The sequence below is a fragment of the Geotrypetes seraphini genome, chromosome 2, assembly GCF_902459505.1.
Source record: "Geotrypetes seraphini chromosome 2, aGeoSer1.1, whole genome shotgun sequence".
Classification (NCBI taxonomy): Eukaryota; Metazoa; Chordata; class Amphibia; order Gymnophiona; family Dermophiidae; genus Geotrypetes; species Geotrypetes seraphini.
The window spans coordinates 5,258,634-5,279,687 of record NC_047085.1 but is presented as its reverse complement, the minus strand read 5'-3'; the positions used below and the strand labels follow the sequence as shown (position 1 = coordinate 5,279,687).

Here is a 21,054-nt window from a genome sequence, read left to right as displayed (position 1 = left end):
GAGACTGAAACTGTTTAGACTCAGGAGTAATTAGAGGCATTGTTTCACAGAAAAGTTACTGGATGTACGAAATAGCTTTTCAGTGTAATGGGTAAAACTAAATCAGTAATAATAGATCTCAAGAAACATAGGATAAGCATAGAGGAAACATACTGAACTTCGTTATCAAGAAGTTGAATGTAAAGCTGGAGACTAGACAGCGTCTTGGTATTATAGCAAGAAAGGAAGATGGAGCAGACAGTGAAGGGACACGTATCATGTACCTTGTAGTTTTCCTTAGGCTGTGTTTGAAGCTGTAAAAAAACCAGACCCTGTTTGTTTTTCCTTCTCTGAAATACTGCAAGGCCATTTTATGTTTGAAAGATGTGTGTTCTTACCTTGTTGTGAAGTACATTCAATTGTTTTCATAATCGTATTTGCAAGAAGCTTTAGATAAGAAAAAGGTTCTGCTGACCAAAGCACCTTTAAACTTTGACCTTTAGATAGTAAGATGTTTGTTATTTCTTTAAAGTTTCATGTGATCTATGTCCATATATGGTTTGTATTTACGTCACATGCTGACAACACTGATTCATGTAAAATGATATAAAAGGGTTGTAGAGCTGACAATAAACTGGACATGTTTGGGAGATTTCTTGTCTCTAAGATATTGTCCCCAGATGCATCTGTCTTGCTAATGACAGAGAGAGAGTGTGGGGCAGTAATTGGGACCTAATCCTTACAGACAGTAATTACCTGTTCTATTCTATCTCTAGAGGCTACTGAAGAAGACTGATGATACAAAAGAAGATGCTAAGGAGGTACCTCAAAAGTTAGCCATTCTACAACATTTTGCTGGTGTTAAATTTATTTCCTATATTTATAGTATCACAATCTTCCCATCTCCCTTTCAATGACCCCATGTCAGATAATTATAAATCTTTTATAGCTGAGTTTTAAAAATGACAGGTGCATTAATTGTTAACCAGATACATCTTATGTTCTTGTCACTAGTGGATGAGTGAGTATATTGAGGAGCTAGAAAGTGAAGAAGATGTCCTGGTAAGATTTGAAGAAGTCTTGGCAGGAAGTGAAGAAGAGATCCTGTCTGAAATTAATGAAATCCAATCAGCTAAACATGAAATGATTCTACTAACTGAGCAGGAAGAGATCCCACTAGCTAAGCAGGAAAAGGCAGCAACGGCAAAGCAAAAAATGATCCTACTAGTTGAGAAGGAAGAGATGCCATTAGCTGAGCTAGAAGAAATTGAGCTAGACAAGCAAAAGGCAATCCAAGCCACTGATCTAGAAGTTCCAGAAGATGGGCAGGAGCTAGTTCAGCTCCAGAAAGAGGTATAGTAAGTCATCTGTCTCTGTGTTGAATACCTGTGGGTAGAAGTTTCTCTTGATGTGAATATGGAATTATAAATGCATCTGTTTCAGTATTCGGGAATTCCTCTGACTGAATTTGCCTTTCCCATGAGACATTGCACAGCACTAACAACGAGCTAGAGTTGACCTTTCCTTAGAACATAAGATCATAAAAGTTGCCCTATTGGGTCAGACCAAGAGTCCATCAAACCCAGTATCCTCTTTCCGAGTAATGGGTGTCTGGCAGACTAGAAAAATGAAATATAGAAGATAGAAAGTGAGGCTCAATGGAAAAATCCGCAAAAAGAGTAACCTCACTTATCAGGGTTCATTTATAGATTATGAAAAATCTTATTTAGTCAATGAGACATAATTCAAATTTCAAAAAAGGCAATCAACCATTGATGAATCTTCATTCAATTATTCTTTATTGTTGTATACTTTGCTTGCCCCAACAATTGTATGCCCGACGGGACCCGTTTCGCCTAAACAGGCTTTTTCAAGGGTTCCAACAGGGAGCACTGCATAATAGATACAAAGAATACTTTAATACATGAAATTCTCTCTCTATATATATAACCCTAAAGACTGTGTAGTAGCTCATTGTAATAATTATCCTACATAGATAAACAATCCAATATCTTAATCATTTACTACCTAAAAAGAAAAAGTTTATTTTTAAACAATTTGGAACTAATCCATACAAAACACCCTCAATATTAAAATAAGATACACAAATCATAGATCATCTGTTCTTAACATACATACAAATTTGTGAGTCAATTATCAATTATCACTTATTAAAAATACAATCTCTGTCACTGTGAAAATCACAAAATATCTTTTAATTAATTTATTTGAAAAGTAATCATACATTTAAAAATAATTAGTTAAAATGTCATAGCACAGAATAGTTTAAAATAGGAAACCAACCTCATAAATAATTCTTAATTGTGTATTCAAAATGTGTTCACAAAATTAATAATAATAAAATACTAAACTCATAAATCAAAACCTCACTTGACCATAAAAATTTAACATCCTCTTTGATTAAAATCACATCCTCAAACAAACTTAATCATAAGTCACTCAAAACTACATATTCAAGGACAAACCAATAAATCAAAATTCTATATTCCACTGACAAGTAGACCAGACAATTAACAAACTCAATCCCTTTGTGACTAGAGACGAGTGATAGAACTCTCAATTAAAAAAATATACAAAATCCCTTCTGATCTTACAAAATTAAATAAGCTCTAGCTAAAATGCACCCACCATATTTTTGGCGCTGGGACTATATATTAAAATGTGCAAACCAGACATCATTTATACTACGTAAGGCAAGCGTGTTTCAAGTTTATAAAGACAACGCGCATGCGTTTTAAAAAATCACCGCGTGACTGTGTAAGTGCCGGTTCAGCAAATAAAAGTAATGTTGCTTAATTAAATACAAATTATTAAATTGTGAAGACATCATGCCAAAATTAAAAACTCATTCATCCATGAAAACTCTTCAGGAATATAAATCAACTGCTCACTCTCAAAAATGGTTTTTACTTGAATATATCATCAAAAACTATCAAGGCTTCAAAGAGTTAACTAACCCCTACGATTAAGCATTGAATAACCTCTCACCTTAACAAACAATGACTGTAACACCACTCGTTCTTAAAAACTCCTCTAATACACCCACCTTATTTTTGGCGTCCTCTCGCTTACGGGGCCGGAGCTGAGCAAAATAACGTGATCAACGTACGTCATTTATACTCTGCGACGCAAATGCATTACATATTTAGAAGAAGCCCTGCAAGGCCAGCCGAAGGGAGACTGTAGGAGCTGTGCCTAGTCCTGAGCACATGGCAGAACAGTGAGCAGAGCAGAGAGTGTGCTAGCAGGAAGGAGCGGAGGGAGGAGCAGAGAAGGCGGTGCTAGCAGGGGAAGAGGCTAGAGCTAACTCTGCTCACCCCCGACGTCACCAGCCAAACTCCCCCCATAAAAGGGGACGAGCCGACGGCAGAGAGTCCACAGTGCAAGGCCAGCCGAAAGGAGACTGTAGGAGCTGTGCCTAGTCCTGAGCACATGGCAGAACAGTGAGCAGAGCAGAGAGTGTGCTAGCAGGAAGGAGCGGAGGGAGGAGCAGAGAAGGCGGTGCTAGCAGGGGAAGAGGCTAGAGCTAACTCCGCTCACCACCGACGTCACCAGCCAAACTCCCCCCATAAAAGGGGACGAGCCGACGGCAGAGAGTCCACAGTGCAAGGCCAGCCGAAAGGAGACTGTAGGAGCTGTGCCTAGTCCTGAGCACATGGCAGAACAGTGAGCAGAGCAGAGAGTGTGCTAGCAGGAAGGAGCGGAGGGAGGAGCAGAGAAGGCGGTGCTAGCAGGGGAAGAGGCTAGAGCTAACTCTGCTCACCCCCGACGTCACCAGCCAAACTCCCCCCATAAAAGGGGACGAGCCGACGGCAGAGAGTCCACAGTGCAAGGCCAGCCGAAAGGAGACTGTAGGAGCTGTGCCTAGTCCTGAGCACATGGCAGAACAGTGAGCAGAGCAGAGAGTGTGCTAGCAGGAAGGAGCGGAGGGAGGAGCAGAGAAGGCGGTGCTAGCAGGGGAAGAGGCTAGAGCTAACTCCGCTCACCACCGACGTCACCAGCCAAACTCCCCCCATAAAAGGGGACGAGCCGACGGCAGAGAGTCCACAGTGCAAGGCCAGCCGAAAGGAGACTGTAGGAGCTGTGCCTAGTCCTGAGCACATGGCAGAACAGTGAGCAGAGCAGAGAGTGTGCTAGCAGGAAGTAAAAATATTCTGGCACAAGTGTCAAACCTTAAAAAAGGAAGACATATTGAGCATTGGAAAATAATAATAATAATTAACTAATAAAAATAGGGCTCCTTTTACTAAGTTACGATAGTGGCTTTAGCGTAAGCCATGCGCACTAGATGCTAACGCCAGCATTGAGCTGGTGTTATTTTTCCCGTGTAGAGCAGGGGTTTGTGCGCGCTAGACATATGTTAGTTTAGAATAGATAGGTATAGATTAGTTTAGGTTAGGTTAGGGCCCTGCTGAAGAGTCTACCTTGACGTGGTTGCAGGCTTACAAATCTTTTGGTCAAAGAGTGCGGTGTCAGAGAATAGTATGTGTGTATTCGGCCCATGGAAGAAGGGGGTGGTTGGGGGGGGGAAGGGGTGCGTGGGGGGCCCAATAGGATTGCTCAGTAAGGGGCCCAGAAATTTCTGATGGCGGCCCTGATTCACGCACCCCCCAATCAGAGGCGTCAAACGCAAAAAAATGTACGATGGCCTACTGGCCACACAGGCAGCGAAACTAGACCACCAACTCTCCAATCTACTGATCACGACACCAGACTACAAAACTTTCAGAAGAGAAATAAAAACCCTGCTATTCAAGAAATATGTCAAGACAAACTAACACCGCAGGAAGCATTTCAATCTTCCCCAGATCCTACAACCTTCTAACTAAATTATCTCTTATAATGTCCCTGATACACTGTCCAGATCTCCCCTGAAGTAACCTGCTCCTCTTTGTAACTCTCCTGGAAATGTCCAGACAACCTTTTGTGTAATCCGCCTTGAACTGCAAGGTAATGGCGAAATAAAAGACACTAATGTAATGTAATAACTTGCAATAGTTGTTGAAGCATCATGGGGACCTCCACTGCTATCTCTACAGCCCACTTGGAATCCACCATCAAGGATAACAGACGCACCCTGTCCACTATTTTGAAGTCTCCCGGGGGGCTCCAAACCTTGTTCTTGTTCAGATGTTTAGCTGCCATCTGTGACTTGAGCAGCCCAACTAAGCCACTGGGGTGAGCACACTATCCTCCTCTCTGATGTCCTTGTATGGAAACTGAAAAAAAATGCCTAGCAGCCAATTAAACTAGCAAGCTGGATCGAGAGCAAAACAGTTACCATCTGCTCACCTCCATGGCACCACATGAACCAAATAATACATTTTAAAACAAATTGGAAAAAATATTTCTTCATTCAGAGTGTAATGAAGCTCTGGAAATCCCTGCCAGAGAATTATGTTAAAAGCAGTGTGCCTAGCAGGATTTAAAAAAATGTTTTCACAAGTCCTGGTAGGGTAATTATATTGGTGGAGTTATGTTGTCTTATGGTGCATTTCGAAAAGTAATTAAGTCAGCCTTGTTTGATAAATTTATTTCCTAAATGAGGATTTTACTGTTAATCAAAATTCTACATTGAATATACTAGGAAAACTGTTGTATTTTAACTTTGTATTTCACTGATTAAACCGCCTAGAATTTGTTTGATTATGGCGGTATAGAAGAATAAAGTTATGTTATGTTATGTAAGTTCCTAAAAGAAATGTCCATGAACCATTATGGAGTGGACTAGGGGAAAATCCACTGCTTATTCCTGGGATAAGCAACATGAAATCTGTTTTACTCTGTTGGGATCTTACCAGGTACTTGTGACCTGGATTGGCTACCACTAGGAACAGGATACTGGGCTTAATGGACCACCGGTCTGTCCCAATATGGCAATGCTTATGTACTCTCAGAGAACAATTGATACAGGTAAGCAACATTGCTTTACAGGTAAGCACCTTGATTTGGTGAATATATTTGATGTCCTTTCCTGATTCTGAATTATGCTATTTGTGAGTGTGGTAACACTACTGTGATTATGGCAATTATATTCTTTTTTTTTTAATCTTAAGTTTTCAAGATTAATACAATGTGCAGGAAATTATACAAACAATAATCAAAACAAGCACTTATATTCAATCAATAACAATGCAGAATAAATAACCCCCTCTCTATATTCAATCAACGAATAAACAAAAGAGATATCCCCCCCCCACCCTCCCACCCTGTCCTGGATGTGCATGGAAATAAACAGAAATTAAAGACAAAAGTCAACTATAATGAAGTAATAAAAGAAGTCAATGGGCCCCAAACCAGTTTAAATAAATTGTTATGCCCCAGCCTATCAGCATTCATTTTCTCATACCTATAGCTTGAGCATAAACTCGCCCACCAAAAAGGAAAATTAAGGCTTTTGGTAATTATGACAGGGATAGCCATGCAAATGGTAACTCGCAATTTGAAAAATTATGATCGCCTTAATGGCAATTATATTCTAATATTGTATATTAGGAGAGTAACACAACAGAATGCCTTTGTGACAGCTGTGGTGGATACAATGGACTTCCTGTTGTGGTTCTAAGGTTGTGTTCTTGGTGCTGTGCTCTGGGCTTTATCGAAATATGATACATATGCTATTTTGGCTTTGGTAGGCGTGTTGATGATCTGGTAATGGAGGTCATGTGCTTTCCTAATGGCCATGCTACTGTTGAGTAGTATTTGATATCAAAATAATCCATATGTATCTTTCAAAGTCTTCTTGTTCCAGTTTGAGTTTCTCTGCCTACTCTACAGGAAGTCAGTAGTATCTTTAAGGAACTCATAACCATAGCCCCAGTGACACCGACTCCATCCAGCCAACTTCAAAATATCTTCCAACAGTTCCAGGATTCCAATTGGTTCCGGTATATCTACAAAAATGTAAGCAAGAAGTTGTTCACAAATATAAATAAATTTCTAGTGTTAAATCCAAAACAATGTTTCAAAATTATTCCAAAAATTGTAAGAATCTATTTGTAATATTATAGAAGTTATAGTGCTCATTACCAATCAAGGCATTCAAGTCATGCTTTTATAAGTATAATCATAGGTTGCAGGTATGCATAATTTTGCATCACAATAACTGAAAAGCAATTCAAAAAGAGAAAAGTTTGATATTTGTTCACATCATTATTCATGGTCCCCCCAACATGGAGGCACTATCCAGGTTTTAAAAAAACGCTTTGTAGAAACAAGTTGAAAAATCCTTTCAATATGGTATTGGCATTACTTCTAAAGTTCTCATCTCCTTACCTTTTATTTCTTTAGGCCTTGCCAGAATTGTTGACGGTGAATGACTTTATCTTATCCCTTCTGAACTGGTTAAAGATTGTGCCTTTTGAAATGGGAACAGAGATTATTGGCACAATTCTTCAAATCCATGATCAGGAAGAACTAGAGAACATAAAAGAAGTCCAACATGTACTGTTAAGCTTTCTGAATCAAAGTGAAAAAATGGTAACCCAGGTAATAAGGAAATAGTTGTGGAGGGGTATAATCAAAAGAAATGTCTGATTTGGATGTACAGTTTGGTGCTAGATGCCCAAACTTGGCATAGTAACATAGTAAATGACAGCAGATAAAGACCTCAACGATCTATCCAGTTATACCCATGAAAAAATGGGTATAACTTAAATGTCCATTCTCAAAAATTGTCTAGAATATTTTTTTTTCCCCAAAAATCATCTATCTCTATCTGGACATCCAGGCTATTGATTGTCCAGACACACCAGTACATCTATCTTTATACCACATTTTCAACCAAAAATTCATCTAAGTCCCAAACGCCCAGAACAAGACCATTTGGATGTGGGAGGGGCAAGCATTGTGATAGACTGGCCACCCAGACATGGCACCTTATAGGCACTGCTGTGAACTTCACAAAAAGGGTGTCAGATAAACATTACTCCCTTATAAGATATGGTGAGCCCCCCCCAAAACCTACTATACCTACCTGTCTACAACTTCAGCAGTCCTTATGGCTGCAGGTGGCACCTATATGGCAGTACAGTAGGGTTTTGGTTTTTTTTGGTGGGCTCACATGTTCCACCATGAATGTAGTGGTTAAAGTGGCTTATGGGCCTGGGTCCTCCTCTCTATGGTTCACTAGCCCATCCCCCAGACTATTTAAGAAACCTGTGTGCAGCTCTACTTGACTTTCCTATAGCAGGTACTGATGTTCCGGAGACATAAGAATAGCCCAGTAGCCTGTTCTCACGGTGGACAATCTAGGTTACTAGTATGTACATTTTTATTTTGATCTTTGCGGAGGTGTGAAGGGGTCAGTGAACACTGGGGGAGTGTGTGTGGGTCTTTACATTATCTCTGCAGTGGTTATCTTGTCACTTTGGATACCTTTTTGCCACTTATACCTGCTTTTACATTGTCTAAGTCACTGTTCTTCAACCACCGGTCCGCAGAAAATTTCTACTGGTCCGCGCAGGGCCGGCAAGATTAAGGTGACCATAGGTCCCGTTTTCAGACCTCCTGTCCTGTTTTCCCCACACACAGCTTTGGGACAGCGTCCCGAAGGGGACAAAGGGACAGGCGATCATTTCCTGTCCCTACCTGTCGCACAAAAAAAAAAAAGCCTCCCCTCCTTCCTTTCCCCAATCGTTGTCTGGCTGGCCCAGAACATCCTCTCTGACATCAGAATTGACGTAGGAAAGAAGACTTCCTGTTGGCTTTAGCAGTATAAGGGCAGTAAGTTAGCAGCCGACCCGGGGAAAGGAAGGAGAGAGGCTTTTTTTCTTGTGCAGCAGGCAGGGAAGGAGGGAGGCAGGCAAGCAGGCTGGCTTGGCTAGGGAGGGAGGGAGAGAGGTAGACAGGCAGGCAGGCTGGCTTCCAGGGTGGGGGTGAGACAAAGTGTGGAAGGCAGTGAGGGGGACACAGGAAGGAGGCACTGGGGGCACTAAAGACATGGGAAGGAAGCACTGGGGACACTAAAGATAGGAAGGGGCACTAAGGACATGGGAAGGAGGCACTGGGGGCACTAAAGACATGGGAAGGAGGCACCGGGGGCACTAAGAACATAGGAAGGAAAGAGGAAGGGAATAGAAAGGGACAATTCTTGGGCCTGAGTGCAGAAAGAAAGAAATGAAAGAAAGGATACACAGACAGAAGGAAACACAACCAAAGACTCATGAAATTACCAGATAGCAAAGGTAGGAAAAATGATTTTATTTTCAATTTAGTGATCAAAACGTCTCAGTTTTGAGAATTTATATCTGCTGTCTATATTTTACACTATATTTTTCTATTTTTCTATAGTTACTGAGGTGAACGAGCTTGCGGAGATGGGGCGGAAACGAGGTTTTTAAATTTTAGTCCTAGTAGTTTGCCGGTCCACAGAATAATTATTTTATTTCTGCCGGTCCACGGGTGTAAAAAGGTTGAAAAACACTGGTCTAAGTCACAACGTATAAGTTTCATCCAGGAAGTCTCATGAAACATTTGATTATCCCTACAGAATGACTAAGTCCCGCCCTAACCACTCCTCCACATATGCCCCTTTTAGCTCTGGGCGCACAGTGGCATTCAGAGGCCTAAAATGTCCCTGGATATTTCCAGAAAGTCGGTTTGATTATCGGCTCTTGGCTGACCTGTCTTTTAGGTTTCGATTATGAGCTCTATACTGTCCACCATGACTTTAGAACAAGTCATTGTGCCATTTTCAAAAGAGAACTCTCTTCTGTTTTGTATCTATGGATGAATCCTTCTCAATATTGAAAGAATAGATATTTACTGATACATATGGTAGCACAATGCCACACAGATCAGGTCGCTAAACTCACTAATGACCTTCCACAGAGCAGTAAAGACCTTCCTCTTTCGCCAATCGGGCCATTAAAAACTGCCTCCTCAATATACTTCTCCTAGTACTCTTTGCTATGACCAGTCTGGTCTCTAGAATAACATCTGTTATTGTCTACTGTAACCTTTTTGCTGTCATGACAAGTCTGTTTTCAAACGATTGTGAATGTCTACTTGTAATCCGTTCTGAGCTTCTGGGAGAACAGGATAGAAATCAAAATAAATAAATAAAGCAGAATTAAGAATGGACTGAAAAGTGTTTTAAAATAAGCTGATTTCTAACATAGTAACATAGTAAACATAGTAACATAGTAGATGACGGCAGATAAAGACCTGAATGGTCCATCCAGTCTGCCCAACCTGATTCAATTTAAATTTTTTCTTAGCTATTTCTGGGCTAGAATCCAAAGCTCTACCCGGTACTGTGCTTGGGTTCCAACTGCCAAAATCTCTGTTAAAACCTACTCCAGCCCATCTACACCCTCCCAGCCATTGAAGCCCTCGCCAGCCCATCCTTCACCAAACGGCCATATACAGACACAGACCGAGCAAGTCTGCCCAGTACTGGCCTTAGTTCAATTTTTAATATTATTTTCTGATTCTAGATCCTCTGTGTTCATCCCACGCTTCTTTGAACTCAGTCATAGTTTTACTCTCCACCTCTCTCGGGAGCGCATTTCAGGCATCCACCACCCTCTCCGTAAAGTAGAATTTCCTAACATTGCCCTCAACCTCAAATTATGTCCTTTGGTTTTCCTTTCTCTGGAAAAGATTTTGTTCTACGTTAATACCCTTCAAGTATTTGAACTTCTGAATCATATCTCCCCTGACTCTCCTTTCCTCTAGGGTATACATATTCAGGGCTTCCAGTCTCTCCTCATACGTCTTCTGGCGCAAGCCTCCTATCATTTTCATCGCCCTCCTCTGGACCGCTTCAAGTCTTGTTACGTCCTTCGCCAGATACGTTCTCCAAAACTGAACACAATACTCCAAGTGGGGCTTTACCAATGACCTGTACAGGGGCATCAACACCTTCTTCCTTCTACTGATTACGCCTCTCTTTATACAGCCCAGCATCCTTCTGGCAGCAACCTCTGCCTTGTCACACTATTTTTTCGCCTTTAGATCTTCGGACACTATCACCCCAAGGTCCCTCTCCCCGTCCATGTATATCAGCTTCTCTCCTCCCAGCATATACAGTTCCTTCCGATTATTAATCCCCAAATGCATTACTCTGCATTTCTTTGCATTGAATTTTAGTTGCCAGGCATTAGACCATTCCTCTAACTTTTGAAGATCCTTTTTCATATTTTCCACTCCCTCTTCAGTGTCTACTCTGTTACAAATCTTGGTATCATCTGCAAAAAGGCACACTTTTCCTTCTAACCCTTCAGCGATGTCACTCACAAACATATTGAACAGGATTGGCCCCAGCACCGAACCCTGAGGAACTCCACTATTCACCTTTCCTTCCTCCGAGCGACTTCCATTAACCACCACCCTCTGGCATCTATCCGACAGCCAGTTTCTAACCAAGTTCACCACTTTGGGTCCTAACTTCAGCCCTTCAAGTTTGTTCAACAGCCTCCTATGAGGAACCGTATCAAAGGCTTTGCTGAAATCTAAGTAAATTACATCTAGCATATGTCCTCGATCCAGCTCTCTGGTCACCCAATCAAAAAATTCAATCAGGTTCGTTTGGCACGATTTATCTTTTGTAAAGCCATGTTGCCTCGGATCCTGTAACCCATTAGATTCAAGGAAGTACACTATCCTTTCTTTCAGCAACACTTCCATTATTTTTCCAACAATTGAAGTGAGGCTCACCGGCCTGTAGTTTCCTGCTCCATCCCTGTGACCACTTTTATGAATAGGTACCACATCTGCTCTCCTCCAATCCCCAGGAATCACTCCCGTCTCCAGAGATTTGTTGAACAAGTCTTTAATAGGACTCGCCAGAACCTCTCTGAGCTCCCTTAGTATCCTGGGATGGATCCCATCTGGTCCCATCGCTTTGTCCACCTTCAGTTTATCAAGTTGCTCATAAACACCCTCCTCCGTGAACGGCGCAGAATCTACTCTATTTTCTCGTGTAACTTTGCCAGACAATCTCGGTCCTTCTCCAGGATTTTCTTCTATGAAAACAGAACAGAAGTATTTGTTTAGCGCATTTGCTTTTTCCTCATCACTCTCCACATATCGGTTCCCAGCATCTTTTAGTGTAGCAATTCCATTTTTCATCTTCCTCCTTTCATTAATATATCTGAAAAACATTTTTGTCTCCTTTTTTTACATTTTTAGACATTTGTTCTTCTGCCTGTGCTTTGGCCAGACGTATCTCTCTCTTGGCTTCTTTCAGTTTCACCCTGTAGTCCTTTCTGCACTCCTCTTGGGTTTTTTTATATTTCAAAAACGCCAACTCTTTCGCCTTTATTTTCTCTGCCACTAGGTTGGAGAACCATATCGGCTTCCTTTTTCTCTTGTTTTTATTGATTTTCTTCACATAAAGGTCCGTAGCCATTTTTATCGCTCCTTTCAGCTTAGACCACTGTCTTTCCACTTCTCTTATGTCCTCCCATCCTAACAGCTCTTTCTTCAGGTACTTTCCCATTGCATTAAAGTCCGTACGTTTGAAATCTAGGACTTTAAGTATCGTGCGGCCGCTCTCCACTTTAGCCGTTATATCAAACCAAACCGTTTGATGATCGCTACTTCCCAGGTGAGCACCCACTCGAACATTAGAGATACTCTCTCCATTTGTGAGGACCAGATCCAATATCGCTTTTTCCCTTGTGGGTTCCGTCACCATTTGTCTGAGCAGAGCCTCTTGAAAGGCATCCACAATCTCTCTACTTCTTTCCGATTCCACAGACGGAACATTCCAGTCCACATCCGGCAGGTTGAAATCTCCCAACAGCAGAACCTCCTCTTTCCTTCCAAACTTTTGGATATCCACAATCAGATCCTTATCAATTTGCTGCGATTGAGTCGGAGGTCTGTAGACTACACCCATGTAGATAGAAGTTCCATCTTCTCTTTTCAGAGCAATCCATATCGCTTCTTCCTCTCCCCAGGTCCCTTGCATTTCTTTCAATCTTTATCTCACCGCACGCACAAATTTATAGTTCTGTTTTCTTAGAGAAGTGTGAAATATACATCTGGCTAAGCCTCGCCTGAAAGACGGAGACTCATCTACATACAAGATGCCACTCATACTAAACATGGTGCAATTCATAATATTTGAGTTGTGTTCGACGCTGAATTACTAACCCGCAAACAAGAACTCAGAAAACTATAAAGAACATGGCTCAAAACTGACAAAGAGGAAGATAAAAGAAACTGGAAACAAAAAATGAAAAACTACAAAAACCTGATAAAAGAAAAGCGTTGTAAACATTACGCTCAGAAAATAGGAGCAGTCAAAACAAACAGCAGAGAACTGTTCAAACTAGTGAACAGACTAACAGGTCCTAAAAAACGATAATGATCAGTCAACTCCTTTGCCATCTACTTCAGCAAAAAAATCATAGACTTAAGAACCACTATACCTACTCCCTCACCCGATCCCGAACTCCACTTCAGACCGCAGGAAAGGGAGTCCACAGTGGATATGATCTGGAACCAATTCAATCCCCCCTAATTGGAATCAATTCCTCACCTTATTCAACAAATACGCCAAATCGAATTGCCTACTAGACGTATGCCCATCTAAGATCATGCAAGTTGCAGTACCTGAATTTAAAAGGGATCTATTTAATTGGGCTACTTCCACGCTTAAAAGTGGGACATACCATGAGCATATGGGACACATACTGATCACACCCATCCCCAAAGACCAGAAGAACTCTATCACATTAGCGTCCAATTTTAGACCCATAGCGAGTACTCCCCTGTTCACCAAATTACTGGAAGGGCTGGTCAACCTGGAACTAATAAACCACCTAGATAAATTCAATCTCCTCAACGAACATCAATCAGGTTTTAGAAAAGGATACAGCACCGAGACAGCCCTAGGCTCTATCCTCTTCAGGCTATGATCTCTTCAGTAAAGGTACCTGCACCCTGATCTTACAATTAGACTTTAGTAGTGCTTTTGACCTTGTGGACCATGAAACAATGCTGAACTGCCTAGACGCAATGGGTCTCTCGGGAAGAGTTTGGGCCTGGTTCCAAGGCTTTCTTACAAAACGATCTTATCATGTGGTCTACGAAGGGAACTACTCTAACTCTTGGAAAAGCCCTTTGGGAGTTCCTCAGGGTTCCCCTTTATCTCCCACCTTGTTTAATATCTATATCTCTTCCTTAGGTCACCTTCTACAAAAGCTAAACCTAATTTATTATATATATGCAGATGATATCTCTATTCTAATTCCAGTGACCAATGTGACCAATGCCACCTCAAAACACATCTCCCACATCATGATGGATATTGAACAATGGACTATCAACTTTAAACTGAAACTCAACTCAGAAAAGAAAAAAATTTTCTTGGCAAGTCCAAAGGACAAAATCACAACAAAATCAATACATCTAAACAGCCACAATCACTCAATATCTAAAACTATAAAAATACTAGGAGTCACCCTAGATACCCACCTGACCTTGATCGAACACGCAAATTCGGTGACAAAAAAGTTTTTTTCCACACTTTGGAAATTAAAAACCATAAAAAAATACTTCGACCCCCCTATCTTTCAGACTACTGGTACAGTCACTGATTCTATCCACCCTGGACTACAGCAACATCATTTATGTGGGTATACCTAAAAAACTGTTAGAAAATTAAGAATAGTTCAAAACACTGCCGTCCGCTTAATATTCGGACTAAAGAAAAGTGATCACGTTAGTCCCTACTATAAACTGCTGCATTGGTTACCAATTGAGGCTCGAATTTTATTCAAATTCTCTTGCTTTTGCTATAAACTGGTGTGGGGAATGGCCCCTAACTATTTACTACCACATTTCGAACTTTACTCCCCCGCAAGAATAACCAGAAATCACAACCTCTTTACCTATCCGAAGATTACAGGCTGCAGATACCGAACCTTTCTAGATAGAACATTCAAGTTTCAAGCTGGTAGACAGCAAACCTGGCTAGGCCACTTCATCCACCGCGACAGGTTGACAAACGGCGCTTTTCGGAAAGAATTAAAGACCACTCTGTTCAATAAATTTATTCCATAGCCAGACTTCCTCCCCACCTTTCAAAGCTACCGCTCATCATACTGATTCCAATTTTTTCCCCATTAACGGTACTTGGTATTCCGTATTCTCTGACTCTTCAATGTCTTCCTCTCATTTGTATTTTGCTACTCGCTGGTTTTTCCAACCATTTCAGTGTAACATGTTAAGATTATATGTAACCTATGTATATCATTCTTCTTGCCAATTTGCACCATGTAATCACTGATCGCTCTGAGACCCCCTTCTCTATCTGTATGTTGTAATTCGCTGACTATACAACTATTCTTCTATGTGAACCGCCTAGAAGTCGCAAGATTATGGCGGTATAGAAAAATAAAGTTATTATTATTATTATTATTGCGGAGTCTTCTAGAAGTAGGGAGATCCTGGATTCTCTACAAGGAGAACTGTTCCAGCAGTTGGGAATGGAACCCACATGGGATGGGATCATACTGGACTTAGTGCTTACAAACGGGGAAAGTGTTTCTGATGTTATAGTGAACGATCATTTGGCATCCAGTGATTACTTCATGATACAATTTAATATTAAGATGGGTCTAGAGAGGGCTCATTCAAAAGCAAAGGTTCTAGACTTTTAAAAAACTAACTTTGTTTGGATGGAGATTTACGTCAAGGAATTGTTTTCTGGGTGGGAATGTCTGGAAGGAGAGGAAATGCGGTGGGCAAAACTGAAAGGAGCAATTGTAAGGGCGACAAACCTTTTTATTAAGCAAGTAAGTAAAAGTAAGAGGAAAAGAAGGCCACTTTGGTTCTCAAAAGTAGTAGCTGAGAAGGTAAGGAATAAGAGGTTAGCTTTCATAAACTACAAAAGATCGCAGAAAGAGGAAGACACAAAAATATCTGGAAAAGTTAAGAGAGGCTGATCGTGTAGTCAGGAAAGCAAAGATGCAAATGGAAGAAAAAATAGCTGACACGGTAAAACAGGGAGACAAGACATTTTTTAGATATATTAGTGACAGGAAGAAGAGCAAAAGTGGTATTGTGAGACTCAACGATGAAGGGGAGGAATATGTAGAAGCTGATAAAGAAAAGGCTGAATTGCTTAACAAATATTTATGTTCTAAGTTCACGCCTGAAGCACTGGGAGCGGGACCACAGAAGACAAATGTGAATAGGGATGGAGGAGTGGTAGACCCTGATTGATTTTCAGAGGGTTGTATTTATGAGGAGTTGAGTTAGCTAAAATAAAGGTAGACAAAGCGATTGGGCCTGATGGTGTACATCTGAGGGTGCTGAAGGACTGACCTTTTCAACAAGTCTCTAGAGTCAGGAGTGGTACCAGAGGACTAGAGAAGGGCGGATGTGGTCCATCTCCACAAAAGTAGAAGTAAGGAAGAAGTAGGGAATTACAGGCTGGTAAGTCTGGCTTCTGTGGTAAGCAAATTAATGGAAACATTTTTAAAACAGAGAATTCTAAGGATTACAGGACCGGAGGCAACATGGATTCACTAGAGTTAGGTCTTGTCAGACAAATCTGATCAAATTGTTTGACTGGGTGACCAGAGAATTGGCTAGAGGATATGTGCTAGATGTGGTGTATTTAGATTTTAGCAAAGCCTTTGACAGTGTTCCACACAGATGTTTAATAAATAAACGGAGTGCCCTTGGGATGAGTCCCAAAGTAACGGACTGGGTCAAGAATTAGTGAAGTGGAAGACGACAGAGGGTAGTGATCAATGGAGATTGCTCTGTGGAAAGGGATGTTACCAGTGGTGTACTTCAAGGTTTTGTTCTTCAGCCTGTTCTTTATAACATTGTTATAAATGATATTGCTGAAGGGTTTTCGGGTAAGATTTGCCTCTTTGCGGATGACACCAAAATTTGCAATAGAGTAGACACTCCAGATGGTGTGAATAAAATGAAGAAAGACCTGGTGAAGCTTGAAGAATGGTCTGAAATTTGGCAGCTAAAATTTAATGCTAAGAAATACAAGGTCATGCATTTGGGCTGCAAAAACCTGAGGGAACATACAGTTTAGGGGGTGAAGAACTTATATGCACGATGGAAGAGTGGGCCTTGGGTGTGATTTTATGTGATGATCTTAAAGTGGCCAAATAGGTATAAAAAATGACGGCGAAAACTAGAAGAATGCTAAGTTACATAGGGAGAGGAATGGCCAGTAGGAAAAAGGAGGTATTGGTGCCTCTGTATAAGACTCCGGTGTACAATTCTGGAGGCCACACCTTCAAAAAGATATAAAAAGGATGGAGTCGGTCCAGAGGAAAGCTACCAAAATGGTACATGGTCTTCATCATAAGGTGTATGGGGACAGACTTAAAAGATCTCAATCTGTATATTATGGAGGAAAGGCGGGAGAGGAGAGATGTGATAGAGACGTTTAAATTCAATATATAATCAAAATGTTATTAGCTGAGTGGTGGGAATACCGCATGAAAAACCATTTATACTCAGTGGAGAAAAAGCCTCAACCATCAACAATATACGGACGGCAAACCAATGAGTTTTTTAGCCAGTCCAGTTCTGTATCATAGGCAAAAAAAACTCCACAAATTTTAAATGTAATTTTTCAAAATAAGAAAAAACCACCACTGTGCACAGGGAACCAAGAAAAAGAACAAGAAACACAGTTGTCCTTTTCAAAAAATGGCCTTCTATGACACAATCATAACAAAAACAATCTCTCTAAACTCCCACAAAACTTTACACAAATTTACTAAAACCAGAAATAATCTCACAATACCCAGCCCAGTCCAAAATGCAGAGAAATTCAAAATATCTTTTTGAATAGCCATTCTTCATGCTGTTTCCTATTATTTTCAATGAGATCCTTCTTCCACTCTCGGAAAGATTTCCTTTTAGCTCTAATAGCTTCCTGCACCTCACTCATTAACCACGCAGCCTGCCATTTGGTCTTCCTCCTTTTTAAATACATGAAATATATCTGGTCTGAGCTTCCAGGATGATATTTTTTAATAACTTCCACACCTGATGTAAATTTTTGACCTTTGTAGCTGCTCCTCTAACTTTCTTCTTTTCCATTCTCCTCATGTTATCATAGTCTCCTTTTTTATAAAATTAAGTGCTGTTGTATTGGATTTCCTGTGTAAACTTATTCCAGGGATTTAATCAAATCTGATCATGTTATGATTGTTTATTGTTTATTCAAAGTATTTGATAAATGCTTATCCAGCAGTACAAAGCATCGTATACCTGGACTTCAGTAAAGCATTCGATAGCGTACCACACCGCAGGTTGCTGAGCAAGATGAGTTCTATAGGATTGGGCGACACATTGACGAAATGGGTTGGGAACTGGCTTGGAGGTAGGCTTCAGAGAGTAGTGGTGAACGGCACCCCCTCCGAAATGATGGAGGTAATCAGTGGAGTGCCGCAGGGCTCGGTCCTGGGCCCAATCCTATTCAACATCTTTATAAGAGACTTGGCAGAAGTGCTGCGAGGTAAAATAACATTATTCGCCGATGACGCCAAACTAAGCAATGTAGTGGGCAAAAGCACAACAGACATAAATTCAATGTCTGACAACATGATGCACGACCTACTCCTACTGGAGTGCTGGTCTAGGTCCTGGCAACTCAGATTCAATGCAAAAAAATGCAAAGTCATGCACCTGGGCAGCCAAAATCCATGCAAGACTTACACCCTTAATGGCGAGATCCTAACAAGAACTGAAGCAGAACGAGACTTAGGGGTGATCGTCAGTGAGAACATGAAGACTGCCAATCAAGTGGAGCAAGCTTCATCCAAGGCAAGGCAAATCATAGGTTGCATACGCAGGAGTTTCGTCAGCCGTAAGCCTGAAGTCATCATGCCATTGTATAGATCCATGGTGAGGCCCCACCTGGAATACTGTGTGCAATTCTGGAGGCCGCATTACCGTAAGGATGTGCTGAGACTGGAGTCGGTCCAGAGAATGGCCACCCGGATGGTCTCGGGACTCAAGGATCTCCCGTACGAGGAACGGCTGGATAAGTTGCAGCTGTACTCGCTCGAGGAACACAGAGAGAGGGGTGACATGATCGAGACATTCAAGTATCTCACGGGCCGCATCGAGGTGGAAGAAGATATCTTCTTTTACAAGGGTCCCGCGGCAACAAGGGGGCATCCGTGGAAAATCAGGGGCGGGAAACTGCACGGGAACACCAGGAAATTATTTTTCACTGAAAGAGTGGTTGATCGCTGGCATAGTCTTCCACTTCAGGTTATTGAGGCTAGCAGTGTGCCTGATTTTAAGGCCAAATGGGATAGACACGTGGGATCTATTCACAGAGAAAGGTAGGGGAGGGTCATTGGGGTGGGCAGACTAGATGGGCTGTGGCCCTTATCTGCCGTCTATTTCTATGTTTCTATGATGTTTAATGTGAGCAAGTGCAAAGTGATGCATGTGGGAAAGAGGAACCCGAACTATATCTACGTGATGCTGGGTTCCACGTTACAAGTCGCCACCTGGGAAAAGAATCTGTTGTTGTCAAAGATACATTGAAACCCTTAGCTCAGTGTGTGGCTAAGAAAACAAATACCATGTTTCCCCGAAAATAAGACAGTGTCTTATATTAATTTTAAGCCCAAAAAAGGCACTAGGTCTTATTTTCGGGGTATGTACATGATCATCTCACCCTTCTTCTCCTTTACCCCAATTCTTCCTCTTTCTTTTCTCTCCCCCACATGTGCAGCATCTTTCCTCCCCTCCCATCCCTCATGCAGTAGGACCCTTGCCCAGCTTCCCTTCCCTCCCATCCTTCGTGCAGCAGGACCGTTGCCCAGTTTACCTTTCCTCCCTCCCATCCCTTGTGCAGCGGGACCCTTGTCCAGCTTCCCTTCCTTCCTTCCCATCCCTTGTGCAGCAGGACCCTTCCCCAGCTTGCCTATTCCCTCCCTCCCATCCCTTGCCCAGCTTCCCTCCTATCCCTTGTGCAGCAAGACCCTTGCCCAGCTTCTATCCTACACTCCCTCCCATCCTTTGTGCTGCAGGACCCTTACCCAGCTTCCCTTCCCTCCCTCCCTTGTGCTGCAGAACCTTTGAACAAGCACTGCCCACACCCCTAGCATCTGCTGCGCAGACAAATCCCTATCCTTCCCTCCCATCTGAACCCCACCACGAGCCCTACTTACCTTCCTAAACAGCATCGGGCTGGCAGCACTCAGGGCTACTTTGGTCTTGTCCGCCTATGAATTCATTCTGCCGGCCCAATGTTACTTAGGGAGGTAAGTAGGGCTTGCGGCGGGGTTCCGATAGGAGGGAAGGATGGGGATTCGGCTGCTCAAGGGTTCTGCTGCAGAAGGGATGTGAGGGAGGGAAGGGAAGCTGGGTAAGGGTTCTGTTGCACAAGGGATAGGAGGGAGGGAAGGGAAACTGCTGGTGAATCCCGAGACTAGAGATTATTTTGGGGGTAGGGCTTATATTAAGACCTATCCCAAAAATCCTGCTAGGGCTTATTTTCAGGGTAGGTCTTATTTTTGGGGAAACACAGTGGAATGTTAGGAATTATTAGCAAAGGAATGGAAAACCAATTTGAGATGTTATAATGCCCTTTTATCATTCCGTAGTACAGCTGCTCCTTGATTGATCAATTTAATGGATCTTTGAAATGTTTCCTATATAAAGACGCTTTTGAGCACTGACGCTAGTCCACCATCCTCAAATTCATAAAAGGCAGCTTTGACGACTCATGTTCTTCCCCTTTTTTTGGTCCTCCTTTCTTGACTTTATTGTAGTTCAGCTCTCTCCCTTTGTTTCCTTGTTCGTCCTTGTCTGTAAAGCCATCTTTTATGATTATTGTATATCGCATATAATCTAAGATAGGCGATTAATCAAATTTTATTAAACTTGAAACTTGAATTCTGGTCACATCTCATATAGCAGAATTAGGAAAGGAAAAGAGGAGGACAACAAAAATGTATTTATTAATTTAAAAAATGTATATTCCGCATATCCCACAATTCTATGTGGATTACAATAAAATATCCAGATAACAAATGATAAAAGGGATGGAATGACACCTCTGTGAGAAAAGGCTAAAGCAGCTAATGCTCTTCA

At 41.7% G+C, this 21,054-nt stretch overlaps 1 protein-coding gene across 4 annotated transcripts in view; it reads left to right on the top strand.

Moving 5' to 3' along the window:
- WDR97 (WD repeat domain 97) overlaps positions 1–21,054 on the top strand; it is a 197,391-nt gene that overhangs the window by 133,848 nt on the left and 42,489 nt on the right. For all 4 annotated transcript variants that reach the window (XM_033934237.1, XM_033934239.1, XM_033934238.1 and 1 more), the window contains exons 16-19: positions 756–800; positions 994–1,332; positions 6,778–6,903; positions 7,291–7,488. In XM_033934237.1, the coding sequence (XP_033790128.1) occupies positions 756–800; positions 994–1,332; positions 6,778–6,903; positions 7,291–7,488 (708 nt within the window). The remainder of the gene's footprint in view (positions 1–755; positions 801–993; positions 1,333–6,777; positions 6,904–7,290; positions 7,489–21,054) is intronic.